General features: G+C 37.2%; 1 protein-coding gene across 1 annotated transcript in view; it reads left to right on the forward strand.

Annotated features, from left to right (window-relative positions):
* Positions 1–18,420, forward strand: part of ATP8A1 (ATPase phospholipid transporting 8A1) — a 242,227-nt gene that overhangs the window by 49,845 nt on the left and 173,962 nt on the right. Inside the window, exon 6 of the mRNA XM_028492008.2 lies at positions 9,074–9,114. Within this exon, the coding sequence (XP_028347809.1) occupies positions 9,074–9,114 (41 nt within the window). The remainder of the gene's footprint in view (positions 1–9,073; positions 9,115–18,420) is intronic.

The following is an 18,420-nucleotide window of genomic DNA, read 5'->3' on the forward strand; positions in this document are numbered from 1 at the left end:
CGGACACGCAGGCTCAGCGGCCATGGCTCACGGGCCCAGCCGCTCCGCGGCATGTGGGATCTTCCCGGACCGGGGCACGAACCCGTGTCCCCTGCATCGGCAGGTGGACTCTCAACCACTGCGCCACCAGGGAAGCCCAAGGAGATTTTTCTTTCAAGGAATTTCTCAATTACATAAAGGAAAAAGCAAATGATTCATGACTCTGAGCAGCACTGGGGCGGGGGGTGGGGGGGGGAACATTCTGAGCGAAGGAGGTTCCTGCCCCTTGTGCACTGATCACATCATCTCAACCATATTTTTTTAAGATAAGTCACTGGTTCTCAAACAGCTTGCTGAAACTCACCCCTAGAGTTTCTGTAGGCCTCGCAGGGGACCCCAGAATTTCATTCTAAAGAAATTCTCAGTGATGCTGATGCTGCTAGTGAGGACCCTTGTTAAAAGTTTTAAAGTAAGCTGGAAGAAGTGGTATCAATTCATTGAAAAATCTCTATGGAGAACACGGACGAGAGTGGAACTCAGGAGGTTCCCTTTGTCTTTTGTGTCAGAGGATCCCAAGCAGATTGTTGCTTAATTTGACCTTTACAGGCAAGTTCACGAAGGAGACTTTAGTGCAGTGTCAGTTTGTGCCACAAGAGGTTTTTTGCCTTCAAGCTGTCTTTGTAAGGGTCTGCGTGGTGAATGAATTGATGCTTTAATATGGGTATGCTGGTTTTCCTTCTCTGCCCAGTTCAAAACTATAGTCTCAGCGGTTCTCTTAGCCTTCTCAACGCACTAAAGCGCCTCTTCAGTGCTTCCTGCCACTTAGGGATTGCAGCATGCTGCCTTTGCTGTGATTTCTCTACCTCCTGTGACAAGGGTAGTGCCCATTATCCTATTGGATAATTTGCCTTTTGTTAACCTGTTTTAAGAAGTGGCTTGATTGACCAGAAAGGACACCCCACACACTCCAGTGACTCTTTCTGGTAAAGTCATTAATGGTAGACCAGTTAGATTGCCGTGGTGACATTTGATTGAGTCCTGAGAGACTGACAGTTTCTCCAGAGCCTTTGATTAGGGAATTCCCAAGGGACTCTAACAGAATGTTTTTATTTCAACAGAAAATCCATTACAACAAAGCTGTTAAGTAGCATCCTGCTCAGTAAGAACAGGTGACATTTGAGGTATTTGTTTAAAATCTGAGCTCTCCCATGCGTACTAATTAGCCAGTGTGGAAATTATAGCAGGTGTGTTTGGGGAACTGCTGAGAGGTGGAGGAGATTTGCATTTAAAAGGAAGAGCTGTTAAAGCATCTTAAGACAGGCCATTGACATAATTCTTTCCTAGCTTGTTCTCAGTCCCCTTCACCAGGCATCACTGATCATCTCCTCCATGGCTCACCTTCTCTAGAGTTGTGAAGTAAGTGTACTTTGGGCCCAAGAAAGCTAAAAGCTCAGCAAAGGACCCAGCATCATTTCTTGTTTCCTCTAAACCTGGTTAGAGCTGGGTTAGAGGAGGTCAGTGATTAAAAATAACTAGGTTTCTATTTCAGTTACCAGCATAATACATGTGATATGGTTTATTTTAATTGTTCTATGGTTGGATGTTTAGGAAACAGTTCAGAAGTAAAGACAGCAATGAATTGTGACTGACTTTTATCCAAACCTTGATCTGTACAGAAACCTTTTTGTTGTTGTTGTTAATTTTTGGCTGTATTGGGTCTTCATTGCTGCGCACAGGCTTTCTCTTGTTGCAGCGAGCGGGGGCTACTCTTCGTTGCGGTGCATGGGCTTGTCATTGCAGTGGCTTCTCTTGTTGCGGCGCCTGGGCTCTAGGCACGTGGGCCTCAATAGTTGTGGCACGCGGGCTTCAGTCGTTGTGGCTCCTGGGCTCTAGAGCACAGGCTTAGTTGCTCCGCAGCATGTGGGATGTTCCCGGACCGGGGATCGAACCCGTGTCCCCTGCAATGGCAGACGGATTCTTAACCACTGCACCACGAGGGAAGTCCCCAGAAACCTTTTATATGTTGTGAGCTGATTTTTAACTTCACCAGAATTCTTTATTGTTCTCTATATCCTAAGATGGGTATTGCCTCAAGTTTGAAGAAGCTATGCACTTCTAGCTTTTATTTCTGTGGTAGGGTTTTGTAGATCAAAAACAAACGAAATTGGGGGTGGAAGGTAGAAGGGATAGAAACATCCTCAGTTCTAAGAAGCCTCCAGGTGATGCTGATGCTGCAGGTCTCTGGACCACCTGTTGAGTGGCACAGTTCTGTACTACATCCAAAGGTATGTTACTCTTAGTTAGAATTCTAATTCAGTGTAGGACATAAAGGTAATTTACACTTGGATTAATCTAGGCCACTGTCGCTTTCAGAATAAGTACCAAGTACCCATCAGATTGACAAAATTCAAGCGACTGATAACATTTTGTGCTTGTCTAAGTTTATAGTCAGTGGAACTTTATATATTGCTAGCGACAGTGTAGATTGCCGTATGGAAGTAATCTGGCTGTATCTGATAAAAGTACAAACACAAATACCCTAGAGCCAGCAGTGCTCCTTTGGGACTCCTCTCCTATAGAGTACAATTACGTAAATATATTTCAGTGTTATTTGTGGTGGTAGAAAAAAGTAGAAGTCACAATTTCCATTGAGAGGAGGATAGTTGAATACATTATGATATAACTTGTGTAAATCAGAGTTGTTTCACAGCTGGACTGGAATACCTCTGTGCTGATCTCAGAGACACCTGGAACTGTGATGCTGAACCTTGGCCAAGAGAAGGACGAGATGGACTAGCTGTTGAATTAATGCTCTCTGCAGGGTTTGAAACTCCCCTGAAGCACCCAAAATTAGCTCTTCTGCTTAGTTTAAGGATGTATATAGACTGATGGCTTACCTGGTTTAATTTGTAACATAATCTGGCTTGTCTAATTGACTGGAGGGGTATAAAAGATCCCCTGGAAACATTTTCCCAGGATTTCCTGAAATTAAGATTTATCATACATATCATGGAGGTTCAAAATCCATGTCCGAGGTGAACGAGAAGGGACCCTGGAGGGCTGTGCCTAGGAGTTTCTCAGTCCCCTGATGCTTGCCTGGCCTTTTATTTTCCCACTGTACCATATCCTGTAGTTTGATTAAAACTTTTCTTGAATACACCGTGTGGAGTCTTGTGAGTCTGTTCAGTTATCTGACCCATTTGTAATGGATACATCCATACAAGGGATTATTTCTCAAAAACTGGGTTGTCTCTGTGCTTTGTCCTGAAAGTACATGTTAAGTGGAAAACCAAGTTGCAGAGAAATAAATTTTTAAAAAGAAAGAAAACAAACATGCATATGTGCATGCTTGTCTAGAGCAAAGTATGTGAGGATGCATCAGCATTCCTTACCTTGAGAAAGTGGCATGAGAGGAGGAAAGAATCTCAGCTTTTCCTTTATATAACTCCAGTTGACTTGGACAATAATACATTGATTCTGCAGTTTGATAGAAAACACTGTTGACTGAAAATGTATTTAAAAGTTTCTTAGACATATCAGTTTTTGCAGTAAGCCTTAGTTTCCAGTGTATGTCTTCAGTGATGAATGGAGGAAACCTTTGGATGGAGCGTAGGGGAGAAGAGAGTAGGAGGATGTACTGTTTGGGTGGAGGCAGGCATCCCCTAAGAGATGGTAGGAGGAGAGGCTAGTTTACAGAGGGAGGGTGGTGCAGAAGGGTCAGGTAGGGGAGGGACGTAGGTAGGTTTGAATGTGCATGGAGAAACCATCCGAGCGAGTTGAGGGGAATGAGCAGATGGGGAGGATGGACAAGTGAAGCAGATTCAGATGGTTTTCTAGATTTCAGTGAAAGTGGCCAGGCTTCCAGCCTCCCTGGTGGAGCAGACTCCCTGGTATGGTCTGGTCAGCTGAGTTTGGGAAGCCTGCTGTGACACTTCCATCCTGTAAGGGGAACCCAGTAGAGTGGTTCAGGACTATTTTCAGATGTGAACTGACCAGTCTCTTCCAAGTGGCAGCATTTCAAGGAGGGCTAAGAGCTGGAAGGGGTGGCCCAGAGCTGACATCAGAGGACATTCATGTCCCAAACACACAGGAACATTAGTGCATCTAATGGTTGTGTAACCATTTCCAGCTGCTCACATGGGAAACATTTTAGGAAGCTTATGAAACTGAGAAGGCTATTTTAAGCAAATGTTTAAATAGTTCATTGGCATCATTTTATGTAGCTGGGTTTTTTTTTTTTTTTTGGAGTGATAATTCACATACTATAAAATTCATTATTTTCAAGTATACAGTTCAGTTGTTTTTAGGATATTCACAGCGTTATGCACCCAACACCACTATCTGATTCTAGAATCCTTTCATCACCCCCACAAGAAACCCCAGACGTATAAGCAGTCAATCCCCATTGCCCTCTTTCATGAGCCCCTGACGACCACTAATCTATATTCTATCTCTATGGATTTGTCTGTTCTGGGCATTTTATATAAAGGAGATCATACAACATGTAGCCTTTTGTGACTGGCTTATCTTCAAGAGTCATCCATGTTGTCACATGTATCAGCATTTCATTCCTTTTTTATGACTGAGTAATATTTCATTGTATGGCTTTACCCCTATTGTTTAACCATTCATTGGTGGATGGACATTTGGGTTGTTTCCACTTTCTGCCTATTATGAACAATGATACAGTGAACATTTGTGCACAAGTTTTTGTGTGAACATTATGTTTTCAGTTCTCTTGGATATATACTTAGGTGTGGAATTTCTGTATCATGATAGCTCTGTGCTTAACTTTTTGAGGAAATGCCAGAGTGTTTTCCTGTATAGCTATTTTTTAAACATTGTGTATATATTGTTTTTAACATGAGATCTATTAGGGAACAGGGTTGTATCTTTAGTAAATCTATGTAACTACTACTATGGCTTCATATGGCCCCAAACACATAGGAACATCAATGGATCCACTTTCCATGCAGCAAGTATTGACTCAGCACCTTTGCGTTGCTGCATGGAAACACTGGGAATACAGCAGAGAACAGAATAGAGAATATTCCTGTGGTCAAAGATTTTGGGGTCTGGGGAAGGAGAAAGCCTTACATAAATCCTCTCTCAACTAAATATATAGTAAAACTGTCATAAGTGCTCTGAAGGAGAAGTGCAGGAAGCTCATTTAGACTTGAGGGTAGTGGTAAAGGTGTAGGTGTCAAAAAAATGTCCCCTGAGAAAGTGGTGTTAAAGCTGAGATCTAGGTGAGGATGGAGGGAAAGTGTGTTGCAGTCGTGGAAACATGTGCAAAGGGTTTGAGGCAGGAGAGAGCGTGTTGCTTTCAGCACAGTGGGCCTGGAGAAGGGGCAGAGGGGAGTGGTCAGAAGTGGTGATGGAGATTAGGCAGGTGCTGCTTCATCAGAGGGCTTCGAGGTGTTTGGACTTATTTTATGAGCCAAGGGGAGCCAGTCGAAGAGTTTTAAGCAAGGAGTCACTTAATGTTGTATATGTATGTATGTGTATAAGGATATATGAATTGATACATAATAATCCATAATTGTGATGTATGTAAAATCATTGTACTTTGTCATTATAGCTATACTGTAGAAACTAAATTTGAAAGAGATCAAGAGTGAATATAGGAAGCTAGTGGTGAGGCTAATTCAGACCTCCAGTTGGGAGATGACGGTTGCTTGAAGTAGGGATGCCGGTGTTGGTCATGGTGGAAGAGATAAAACAAGGTGTACGCTTACAGCACAAAATCAACAGGATATTTTTAGTAGTAAAAAATTATTCATGATTTCCAAAGATTATTATTATTTTTTTTGCAGAAGAGCTTAAAAATAGATGAACAGTGAGGCATATGAGCATAATAAAACTGCCTAAAACCATAATACAGCATTAACAAGCCAAAATTGTTTCTTAGAAAGTATTGCTACCCCCCCAAAAAAAAACCCTACTGGAACTAATAAGTGAATTTTAGAAAATTACATGATGACAAGGTCAGTGTACAAAAGTTTAACGCATTTCTATATACTACCGGTGACTAATTGGAAAATGGAATAAAAAATACAACTTATAAGAAAAAAGTCATCAAATGTCAAGAAATAAATCTAATGAAAGACCCATACACTGTAAACTCCAAAACCTATTGGAGAAAATTTATGAAGACATAAATAAATGGAAAGCTGTAGCTTGTCCATAAATTGAAACACTTTAGCCCCAAATCAAAGTCCCAGGAGGGTTTGGAGTTTTTTTAGAATTGACAATTCAATTCTAAAATTTATATGGAAATGCAAAGAATTCAAAATAGCCCGAACAGTACTGAAGGAGAACAATGTGGGAAGACTACCTAATTTCAAGACTTACCATAAAGTTAAAATGATCAAGATGGTATGTATTGGTGTGAAAATGTGTAAATTGATCAGTGGAATAAATACAGAATCCAGAAATCTATCCACCATAGTACCTTGTCATTTTAATGGGGGAAAGAAAGATTTTTTTAAACAGAATCTCAGATATGCTGTTTGAAACCTTAATACAAAAATACTGTATGATTCAGTGCATATGACATGCAAAACTAACTTACGGTGAATAATTTATATTTGTCTCTGGGGATGGGATAATGGACTGTAAAGTGATATGAGGAGTCTTTTTGGAGTTCTGCATCTTGTCCTGAGTGGTGAATTCACAGGTGTTTACAGTTTTTAAAAAACTCATTGAATGGAATACGTAAGGTCTATACACTTTGTTGTAAGTTATACTTCAACTAATGAAGGAAAACCTCATGAGTGTGAGCCAGGCAGATATCCTAAATACAGGACAGGGAAGTAGGCTGCCTATAAAGCAGCAGGAAACCACAAACAAGCGTGGTGATGGAGTGGTGAGCCCCATCGAAAGAGGTGGCCACTGCTGTCCAAGCCGCGCATCACAGTGCAGTAACTGACTGAGCTCCCCTGATAAGCCTGAAGTCTTCATTTTCATGTCAAACCTCTTGATTTTAGAAATATTGGAAACTGATTTTTAAAAACCCAAGTATTGCAATGTGGGAATGTTTACTTGTATGAGGTGGGATTAGAAGAAAATAAATGGCAACAAAGAGCTCCAGATACTATTGAACAGGATTTTTTTTTTCTAATTTAAATTTTAGCCCCGTCAGTCAGTTATGCAGATTTGAACAGCACTTGTCCAACACTCCTTGTTGAGTACTTAATATTGTAGTCACTGGGTTAAGTGATTAAAGGGCGAAATGCTCTCATTTATTCTTTTTTTTTAATTTATTTTTTTTAATTTTTTTTATTTTTGGCCGAGTTGGGTCTTCGTTGCTGCACGGGGGCTTTCTCTAGTTGCGGCGAGCGGGGGCTACTCTTCATTGCGGTGCGGTGCGTGGCTTCTCATTGCAGTGTTTTCTCTTGTTGCGGAGCATGGGCTCTAGGCACACGGGCTTCAGTAGTTGTGGCACGCAGACTCAGTAGTTGTGGCACACGGGCTTAGTTGCCCTGGGGCATGTGGGATCTTCCCGGACCAGGGCTCAAACCCGTGTCCCCAGCATCAGCAGGCGTATTCTTAACCATTGTGCCACCAGGGAAGTCACTTCCCCAAGGGCTTTTTTACTCTTAAGTGTCACACTCGGAACCCCTTGTACACCGGGAGCAACATCCAGGAGCAGTTTTACTCCTGGCATCAGTTTGGGTGAACTCTACAGGCAGTAGAGTTTTGTGTATTAGAATATAGGGATCAATTTTAGATGCCTGGTGCTCAGATCCTTCACCCCTAACTGTATAAATACTGTCAAAATTGGAATTTTAACTTAGTCATATAGTTACTGGAAATACTTTAGTGTTAGCTCTTCATCTTGGAATTATTATTTAAATTAATGAGGTTGATTCACCAAAATTCACTGCAAGATATTCCTTGTTGCATTTATTCATCTGTTTTACTAGTGCTGGAGTATCTTATGGTCTAGGAGTGCTGTGAAGTGCTATAGATAAAGAAATGAATAAGACACAACCCCTGGCTTCAGGAAATTTTGGAACACAAAGAGATTATATTTAGATTAAAATAATTGATATTGTAACACTGGTTTCCAGACCTGTTGTTATGTAATTAGTGTTAGATTTGCTATTGCACATGTTGGGGATTATCATCATCGTGATTTACTTAAGAGGGTTCAGCCTTCATCTCTTCTAACATCAAAAGAAACTGAATCTAATGTTTTTGTGCCTGTAAATTATTCATCTTGCAGATATTTACCCAATAGCTACGTTGTGCCACGTACTATACTGTTTCCAGAGAATATTGTGTTAAACAAAGTAAATATTAGCTTGCCCTCATGGAATTTACTGTGAGGATAATTTGTTGACTGACCTTGACTTAATCCTTTTAAGTACTACATGCTGTGCTATCTACTTCACATTATTCTTTTTTGTTTTGTTATATCTGTTAGTGTCTATTGGCATATTCAGTATTATGCCACAGACACACTGCAGGAATAAAAGAAAGGTATACTGAGTAACTTTACTGTTGCAAAGCAGTAATAAAACACTGAGAAATATCAACCCCTCAATCATAATTTAATTGCAGCCTCTTCTTTTATTTCTTCTCAGTAAACCAAATATAGAAACATTTGCTATTTTGCATTATTTTAAAGCTAAAGGTACAGATTTTTTTAATCTACTGGTTTATGTGTTAAATTTTTACTACCGAGTTTGAAATCCATTCCTGCTATGCTTGTAAATCTTTTTTTTTTCTTTTTTAACATTGCTACTGTTATGGCTTCTGAAATTTTTTTAAGCTTGTCACTCCCTTTGTCAAGCATTTTTGTGGCTTTCTCCTCCAGCCAACCCCTGTAATTCCTCTGTGTGCTGATGAAAGCCCTTGGCAATGCCAGTGAGATAAAATAGTATTTTATTTTGAGATCTAAAATGTTCATTGGTTGTTTCTTTGTGTAATTTTATGTATCTTTGCTGTCATAATTGGTTTTTAAACCTATAAAAATTGTTACCAGTTAACTTATTTGAAGCTATTCATTTAAAATGATCATTTCATCAGAGGTAGTCTTTTGATAAGTAGTAAAATATATTAAAACTGTCACCTTTTCTCTTTCCAGTTTTGAGAAGTGGTGCTTGGGAAATTGTGCACTGGGAAAAGGTATGCATTGATTTTTATTTTGTTACAGGAGAAGAAATGCATAGAGGTAACTCTAGTAGATGTAATTTTTGTATATAATATAAGCAAATGTCAAGGATTCCACTGATATGAAAGCTATTTAGTAATTAGTGTTGTAAACATACATGGAATCTTCAGTTAGTCACTTCCATTTAATAATTTGCAATATATTAGAAAGACTATTACCTTAAAGTAATATTTAGAACTTTTTGTTCCTTTCATAGTATATTTTGAGTACTGTTTTCATAGATTTCACTTAACCATGGACTGTTTTGTATTGTAATTTTTTGCTTTAATCATCTACTGTCCAAGTAAAACAAAAATTAGATTCTGATAGTTCACATTTGTATACTTTACTTCACATTCATATATCATGACTAATCGCATTTACACACTGCTAATTCATTTTTTTTAATGTCTTACTAACTAAATATCATCTTCTAATGAGCTGGAAATCAGTTCCATCAAGAAGTTAATTTACTCATAGGAACTCTAACATGGCAGATAGTGAGTTGAGTCATAATTTAGCAAGTGTTATCCAAGCGTTCATGTGCTTTTCAGACCTCAATTTCAAAAGGTAAGCAATGATTGTTAGTTCTCTCTTAGTTCTGGAAGACCATTTAATCGCCAGTCATCCACAAGTGAATAACCTTCGTAACTTGGTGAGAGACTTTCGGAGGCGAGGCCATTCTACCCAGGGGACTTTGTTTTCTGAGACTGCTAGTACAAGGGAGGTGTAACCCACACTCAGTTTATTTGCACTCCAGTATTTCCCAGTTAAAGGCCATGCCCTGATTCTACCTTGTGATGTTCATAGTCACCTTGTATTCCCACAGGGAACAGGATTCATCCTGAATTAATTACATCCTTGTTTTTTTTTTTTTGTTTTTTTTTTTTTTGCGGTACGCGGGCCTCCCTCTGCTGTGGCCTCTCCCATTGCGGAGCACAGGCTCCGGACGCGCAGGCTCAGCGGCCATGGCTCACGGGCCCAGCCGCTCCGCGGCACGTGGGATCCTCCCGGACCGGGGCGCGAACCCGGTTCCCCTACATCGGCAGGCGGACGCGCAACCACTGCGCCACCAGGGAAGCCCCTTGTTTATGCGGCCATGGCTCACGGGCCCAGCCGCTCCGCGGCACGTGGGATCCTCCCGGACCGGGGCGCGAACCCGGTTCCCCTACATCGGCAGGCGGACGCGCAACCACTGCGCCACCAGGGAAGCCCCTTGTTTATTTTAAATCAGTAGCCAGAATAGAGATTTACATCTCCTTTTCTGGATATTTGAAAACTCACTACTCTCTCTCTCTCTCTCTCTCTCTCTCTCTCTCTCTCTCTCTCTCTCTCTCTCTCTCGTCTTTGACGTGAAAGTAACATAGAGGAAAATACTTTGTGCCTTCCTTATTTCTGTGATAGTCACCTCTTTTTCAGAGCAAGATAAAAAAAAACAAAAAGCTCAATTTACTGTTTCAAAAGAAGTTTCTTTTATGCTCTTGTATAGTACTTTTGGATTTAAACACTTTAGAGCCAAGACAAGTAGGGTATAATCAAGTATGGTAAATTGAATTTTATTATAAATGTGTTTCATTTACTTGGTTTGTCAGGGTAATTAACATAAATGCATATCCTAATAAATTGATATCAGTTTCTTCTTACCTAGAGTGGTTGCTTAGAAAATAAACAGTTGTAAAGTCAGGAGATAACCATCTACTAGTTCACCCTAAAATTAACCTGTTAAAATGTTTTATTTTCCTAATAGACAGTCATTATTCCAAGATTGATTTGATTACTTTAACCTACTTTTTCAATTTTTCACAGAGAAAAAAATTAAATTACCAGCCCATGATTTTCCATAGAGGTAGCATTCTCAGTTTTCTTGGAGATGAGTGCCACATTTTCCCTGAGCATCCCACTTCAAAATACAGAGAGATAGAATTTAAGGTGCTGCCAAAAATCATCCAGCCGAAATGAGCAGATGTTACTTAATAACTAGAAGTAGATACTTAATTAATTAGAATTAATAAAAGTTGGTTCAGTGATGAATTCAAGGTAAATATTCAGAAATTGACATCACTCTTTTCAGCAATAGCAATTTAGAAAAATACAGTGAAAAAGAGATCTCATTCCTGGTGGCATGTGGGATGCTTACAGGTAAACTTGAAATATATATATGACCATTGTAAGGAAAACATAAAAACTTTAGGTGTTAAAGTTTCACAAAAAGACAAATATGTAATGTTCCTAGAAAAACAGCACCACTTGTTCAAAAGTAATGATGTAGTATAATCAGGGAAATTATATTTTTTTTCCTCAAGAGTTGACTAAATTATTCATTGTAATTTCAAAACTAAACAGTTGAGAAAATAGAAGAATATTTTGGACAATTAACAATGTGCAAGGATTAAATATAAGTAAAATGGTAAGCAAAAGTTATTAAAATAGTGTGAATCTGTTGCAAAAATATACATTGATGAAAAGCATAAAATAGAATAGGATGCCTTGAAATAAAGCCTATTTAATATTTGATAAAGGAGGCAAAAATCGTGGATAAAAGGATTATTTAGTAAATCATGTTGGGACCACAGATTAACAGTTTCAGGAATAATACAGTTTATATCTAAGACACAGCCTGTGCTAAAATAAATTTCAACTGGCTAGAAGAAAATGTTGAAACATTGTTTTTGAAAAACATACAAATAGAATAAAGACCTTAATAAATATTTGGAGGAGAACAAGATCAAAATCTCAAGGATCTATGGAATTTGATTATATAAAATTTAAAACTAGTACACATCACACAAATAAGCAGAGAGAATATAGAAATATTTGCACCAAATATGACAAAAGATTGAAATCGTTATCTAGATAGGAAATATAAGTTGGCAAAAAGTAAGAAGAAATATAATAAGCAACCAGACTCAGTATAATATTCAACCTAATAATAAAAGTTGCAAATTTAAACGGTATTGAGGCCTCGTTTGCTATCTAGTCAAGGAAAAAAACTTGTATTTCAGAATTTTTATGAAGTATTTTATTCACATACTATTGTGGATTAGCAATTTAGGTCTTCATATTGATAACAACAACAACAAAAAAAAAGGTTCTGGGAATTTATCCCAAGAAAATAATCATAAAGTAGGGAGATACCTGTACATGTATAATAATTATCAATTAACATTATTTGTAACAGTGAAAAGTTAGAATATGAGGATATCCAGCAATAGAAAGAGCATTTATAAATAAATTATGACATTCTACACTCTAGTATATTTTGTGACAAGTAAAAGCTGTCATTTCAAATACTGTAGCAACACAGAAAAATTTTATACCATCATTCAACAAATACTTATTGAGTGTGTGTGCCAAGCAGTGAGCTCACAATAGCAACCAGGACATATGAGGATTCCTGTGTCATAGAATAATCAGAGGTGAAAAGAACGGGATGGTGTACACTAAGATGCTGGCTATGTAGAAATGGTTTATCGAACACTAAGTGGACAGGTGTGAAAGCAGGCTGGCTTGTTGTGTTAGCCAGATTGTAAGGCAAGTCTTTTCTTTAGCTTATGTAATATTTCATGCATTTAAAAATAAAATCAATAAACCAAAACCAACAGTCTGATTCACATGCCAATGTAATATGATAAACCTTAGTGCAAATGGGCTTTAGCTCAGGGTTCTTTCTTTCTTGGTCTTTCTGAGTGTGTGGCTACTGAGGTTGCTTTTTAATGTTTCTCAGAGGACCTACAAATTTGCAGTGTCCATCCAGCCATTCACAGATGGGCAGACTTCAGCTCCCAGACACTTACAGTTCATCCCTCCAGTTACTGATCTGTTACACGAGATTAAGTTGCCAGTATCTGGTTTTCTGAGAAAATGTTACAATTACAAAGCCCTATATATAAAATAGATAACTAAGAAGGACCTACTGTATAGCACAGGAAACTCTACTTAATACTCCGTAATGGCCTATATGGGAAAAGAATCTAAGAAAGAGTGGATATATGTATATGGATAACTGATTCACTTTGCTCTACATGTGAAACTAACACAACATTGTAAGTCAACTCTACTCCAATAAAAATGAAAAAAAAGGCCCAATACAAGGCATTGCTTCCCCACTCTTGAAAGTAAACAGCTGTCTTCATTACCACAAAGATCAGTTCTTAAGATTGAGATGCAGCTGAGATTGTTCATATGTTTTTAAGATAGTTGCTTAGGATAGAATTTAGGTGAAGAATCTTAGAATCGACACATTTTTCTGGTTTTGCAGAAAAACATGGAGTGGTGGGCTTCCTGCATGTGTAAAAGTCACTCTATATAGCTGCTTTAATGCATGAAGTTTCCACCATGAAATATATTTCTCTGGATTAAGAATTCACATCTACAAAAATTCCGCAGTAAAAATATAAATAAATATGCTGGGGCCTGCAATTGGACAAATCAGATTTTCAGTCAGTCTGTTACAGCTTAATAAGCTTACCCTTTTTCATAATCCTCAATTCTAATTACTAAATGTCAATGACTTCAGAAGGCTCAAGGTAGTGACCTGAAGCCCTAAATATTTTTTTAACTTCACTATTTTGGGGACTAAAACTGCTTTGTCATGATGTTCCTCCAACTAGAACACGTGGTCAAAGAATTTTTGCCGCCTCGACTTTCTCTTGTCTGTTCCCATGCACACACCAGGCTGGAAACGGGAATGAATGCCACATTAGGAGCTCAGAACCCAAAAAAGAAAGAGGTGTTTGAGAAAGTGAGCTGAAACATAGGCATCAGAAGGAGGGGCGTAAGTTCCCTGCTCTCCTCACAGTGCTGTGAGAACTACTTTAGCATTCAGTGAGCCCTTGGTTTTCCGAAGCCACTGGGGGAACCCGTTAGACCATATAAGAGGCTAATATTTTCTTTTAGTCTTCAGTTTAATAACCGTAAGGCTTTCTTTTGTCTTACAATGAATAAAGTGTTGGAAAACTGTACAATTAGACTCTAACAGACTTATGAAAATCCCTAACACTGTAATATAGACAAATATGATCCTGATTTTATAAAGCATACAGTCTGATTGGAGAGCAAACCTTAATACACAGGAGGTGATTAAGGAGCAATTAAATGCTAACCTGGGTAGCATTCTCTCTAAGTGCTCTGGCCGCAGAGAACTTTGTTCTTTTTATCTTGCTTTCAGTGGGTGCTATCAGAATACTATCACAACACATTATTTTAAGGGCTAGTTTATACCTATACTCGCTGTTTTTTTATTTTCCCCGTTTGCCCTTTTTTGAGGAAGGGGGTGTTCTATTCCAAGATCCCTGACAATTTGTCAATTTCAGATAATCCAGATTTCATCTGAAATAAATCTCTTTCAAATCAAGGCATTCAGAGTTTCCCTACCTGGATAACCAGCATACATACCATAGATGAGACAGTCCCCTCCAACCTTGCCTAGCCTGTTCCTCCCCCAGTATATAAGTAAACCACAGGGGGCTGTCTCATATTGTGATTCCCACTGACGACCTCATTCTCTCCCACCCCTCCCCACCAAGTAAAGTGTTATTTTGGTGTTCAAGGAAAATTAGGGAGGGGAGAGAACAAAAAGGCTTTAAGCTCCCCCCGCCAAAAAAAGGGCTTTTCTTTTCCTGATTAATTATTAAAAAGTGCTTTTAGGTTCATTTGGCTACTAAAAGTGAGGGCAACTTTCATAATATAATGGGAGTGTGGCCATCAGTGTAACTTGCTGAACTTGGTCAGCAAGCCAACTTGTTAATTAGTTTGCCAAAAGCTCTGTGACAAACCTATCCCTTAAATTACTTCTAAGTTTCTGGACATAGTTTATCTTTAATTTGTCTTCAGACCATGCTCACAAAAATGCTAACAGGTAGTAAAATGAGAAAGAGACTAAGCTGTTGTGTTTTTTTTTTTAATTTAAAATACAGTGATCGTTTCATTATATTTGCTTATGCAAAATCAGGCTTTGCAGACAGTCAGATGTGGGTTTGAGTCTAAGTTCTTCCTCTGTGATCTTGGGAAATAACTTAGAATCTAAGACTCATTTTCTTCCTCTCTAAATTATGAATTATAACTAATGTCATCTGAGGAGTAGTATCATATATATATATATATGATAGTCTTTCCAGTAGTTTTGAGATTTCCTTAAACAGGGTGAAGATTTCATTTGTTAAATTCCTCCTTTTTATTTTTATGTCATAGGGAGAGAATAATGAGAAGATGAGATGCCAATTAAGTGGACAGAATGGATAAAATTTATTTTTATTAAGCTAAGTTATATAGCCGGTACAATAAAGATACAATGTTTGTTTTTTAAAGGATTCCCCCATCCTTGGCCTCACTCCTAAATAATTTTATGCCATTTTGTGAAGATAAGTGGTTCTTGTTTACCAATAACCATTTTTACTGTATTCTATGCTTAAATACAATGGTTTGTATATTTGTAACTATTTTCAATGCAGATAATTAACCAATTCCCAGTTTTCTTTCAGGTAAATGTTGGAGATATAGTTATAATAAAAGGCAAAGAGTATATACCTGCTGACACTGTACTTCTCTCATCAAGGTAGAGATACCTACTGATGCTCAAACAGTGTAGAGGATGGTTTCTCTACCCTGCATTGACCTTGTGATTTATCCAAGGAAATAAGGAATAAACGAAGAATTTTAAACCTCTCTAATGATTTTGAATTAAATGTTAAAAATTGATTGGATTTAAAGGACTCTTTCATGTTTGCCATATAGAATAAGTGATAGGTACTATACTTTATAATTCAGAAATTATCGTTGCAGTTAAGAGTCTACTCTCCCTGTGGATGTGTTCCTATCTGTTTGTGTAGACTACTAACTCTTGTAAGATTTCCTATCATTTATTTTATATAATACATGGATTGGGTTCTGTTGATTTTATCTTGTAATTCTTGTTCATGATAAATTCCTTTATGATGCATTCGTGTATCCCTCCACGTTTCTCAATCTTTATGGTGCATTGGTACAAGAAAATGGGTAAATTATATCTTTTTTATCATCATATCTTTTGAAATATTATACTCTTCCAACCAAAAAATTAAAGCACTTTGCCCTTTCTTTTAAGTTCTTTCCATTACTGAATTTAGATAATTTTTGTTTTGCTCATATTTAAGATAGTCATGAATTAGTATTCAGAACATATGGCACTGTTACACTTTAAAGAATGTGACTTTCAAATGGTTTTAGGTTTAAAAACTGTAAAACTAGTCCTAATATAAATTAAGAAAAATGTTTTTACTATTTTAGAGGTTGTTTATCACCATTTCCTTGGACAGTTTTATTTGTAAAATCCACATATAAATATGAACGTGTCCTTTTTTCAAAATCTGTTTAATCAGGTCATTATTTAAACTGATTGAATTTATGACAAGTTAGTGACACTTAACTGAGCAAGTAAGAGTTCGCCAGATGTTTATAGAAGTAAGTCTATAGGTAGTTGAAGTAACTATAGGTAGTTATATTTTCATATTTTATAGTTGGGAGCTTTTGGTGCCACTTACCTATAGGGTTTTTTTCCCAGAAAGATTAAAGTTAATAGGTTGGTTTTTAAACCAACCTTTCTGCTATTAGTTCCCTTTGCTTCTAGCTTTATCAGGGCAAGTTTCTAAAACTGAAGGGTGAAGGTAACGGTCCCTGTGAGAATGAGTCAACAGTGAACTTACTGTCATTGTTTCAGGTCCTAGCAAGCTTTGCTTAAGAGGCAAATGCCAGGTTTCTTATCCTGGTGTAGTGATTTTGAACGAAATACTTAATCTCTCAGGCCTTTGAGTTCACATCTTTTAAAGTGAGGAAGATGGATTAAATGATCAAACTCTGATATTCCCTGATTCTCCTTTCTGTTTAAGTTGATAATCTTTCATTTAAGTTTTAAGAATGGCTAACCAACAGAATGATGTACACTTGGTGATACTAAGTAAAAGTTTGATAATTTAATGGATGATGGACCATCTGAATGTCATATAACAAAGTTCAAAAGGATAGTAAGGCATTCCAGCAATTTAAGAAACTATTGATATTTTTCTGGTTAAACTTTTCATAGACATAACTTACATAAAGACCATCATATGCCGAAACATTCATTATAATTTTCATTTTTTAGGCTCAAAAATATGAAGATAATTGACTATACTGCCTTGACTTTATATTTAATTCTAAGTTGAAAGTTTTCAAAATATTTTTTATCTGCCTCTATCCAATCCAGACTCCCAGTAAGCTCTGTGCTTGTATTTCTTAAACTCTAAAACATTTTACAGGCTTTATTTTCTCAGCATTAAAAACATTTACTGGTGACTCTCAATAATGGTAGATGAGAATAGTTTCTGTATCTTAATATAGCATCCACCATGATTAACTTCTTCAAAGATGATTAAAATAATCATTTAAAAATTTAAAATATTATCTGATTCATTGCTTTTTGTTATAATAGAATCAAAGTAAAGTATAAAGCTTGTGCTGTTAAATATTTCTATCCAAGTGGCAAAAATACCACCTTTCAGGGGGTTTTTTGTTGGTTTTTAAAATTTTTTTTTTTCTCAAAAGGTTTTTGCATTACTTGGCTCTTTTGAACTTACATTAGCCTTAAGAAGTAGGTAGAAACTTTTGCCATCATTTAACAGAAAGAGGAATTTTGACTTTTAAGTCTTATTTAGTCATTTCACTTTAGCCAGTGACTAGGTCAGGGTTGGAATACCTAACTTCCAACTAACTGGAATTCCAACTAGATACTAATCTAGTATCTTCAATATACTACACTGTCCACTATCAAAATAAGGACATGGTGATTTTCACCGGCAAGTGAGCACCATGCTAAATGCAAAAAGCATAAACAGCAGTTTATGATATTTTAATTTCTGATTTTTAAAAAATTATTAATTGCTAATATTGCATGTTCTTGAAGTAGTTTGAAATTAAAGCATGAACATGGTTGAAAGTTACTGTGTTTCATTTTCATTTTGAAATGAAGAAACTGAAATTTTACCATATAACAAAAAATACATATATGGGTTTAGAAAGTATAAAATACAGTAAAATAACTCAAGCTACTAATTCAATTCCGAACAGGTTCCTGGCATGTCTGTTTCATACCTTCTCTGAAAATTTTCTCCTGGATTCAAAGGCTTACCCTCCCAAAACAATTAATTACCAAGACTTTATTTATTATTAAATAATTCAAAAGGCTGCAATTATGACTTCTAACTTCCCAAGATCCATGCCTTTGCACTTTACATTAAATTTATTAAGATATTTATGCAGTTAACTTTGAA

Source organism: Physeter macrocephalus, chromosome 7 (assembly GCF_002837175.3).
Source record: "Physeter macrocephalus isolate SW-GA chromosome 7, ASM283717v5, whole genome shotgun sequence".
NCBI classification, from domain to species: domain Eukaryota; kingdom Metazoa; phylum Chordata; class Mammalia; order Artiodactyla; family Physeteridae; genus Physeter; species Physeter macrocephalus.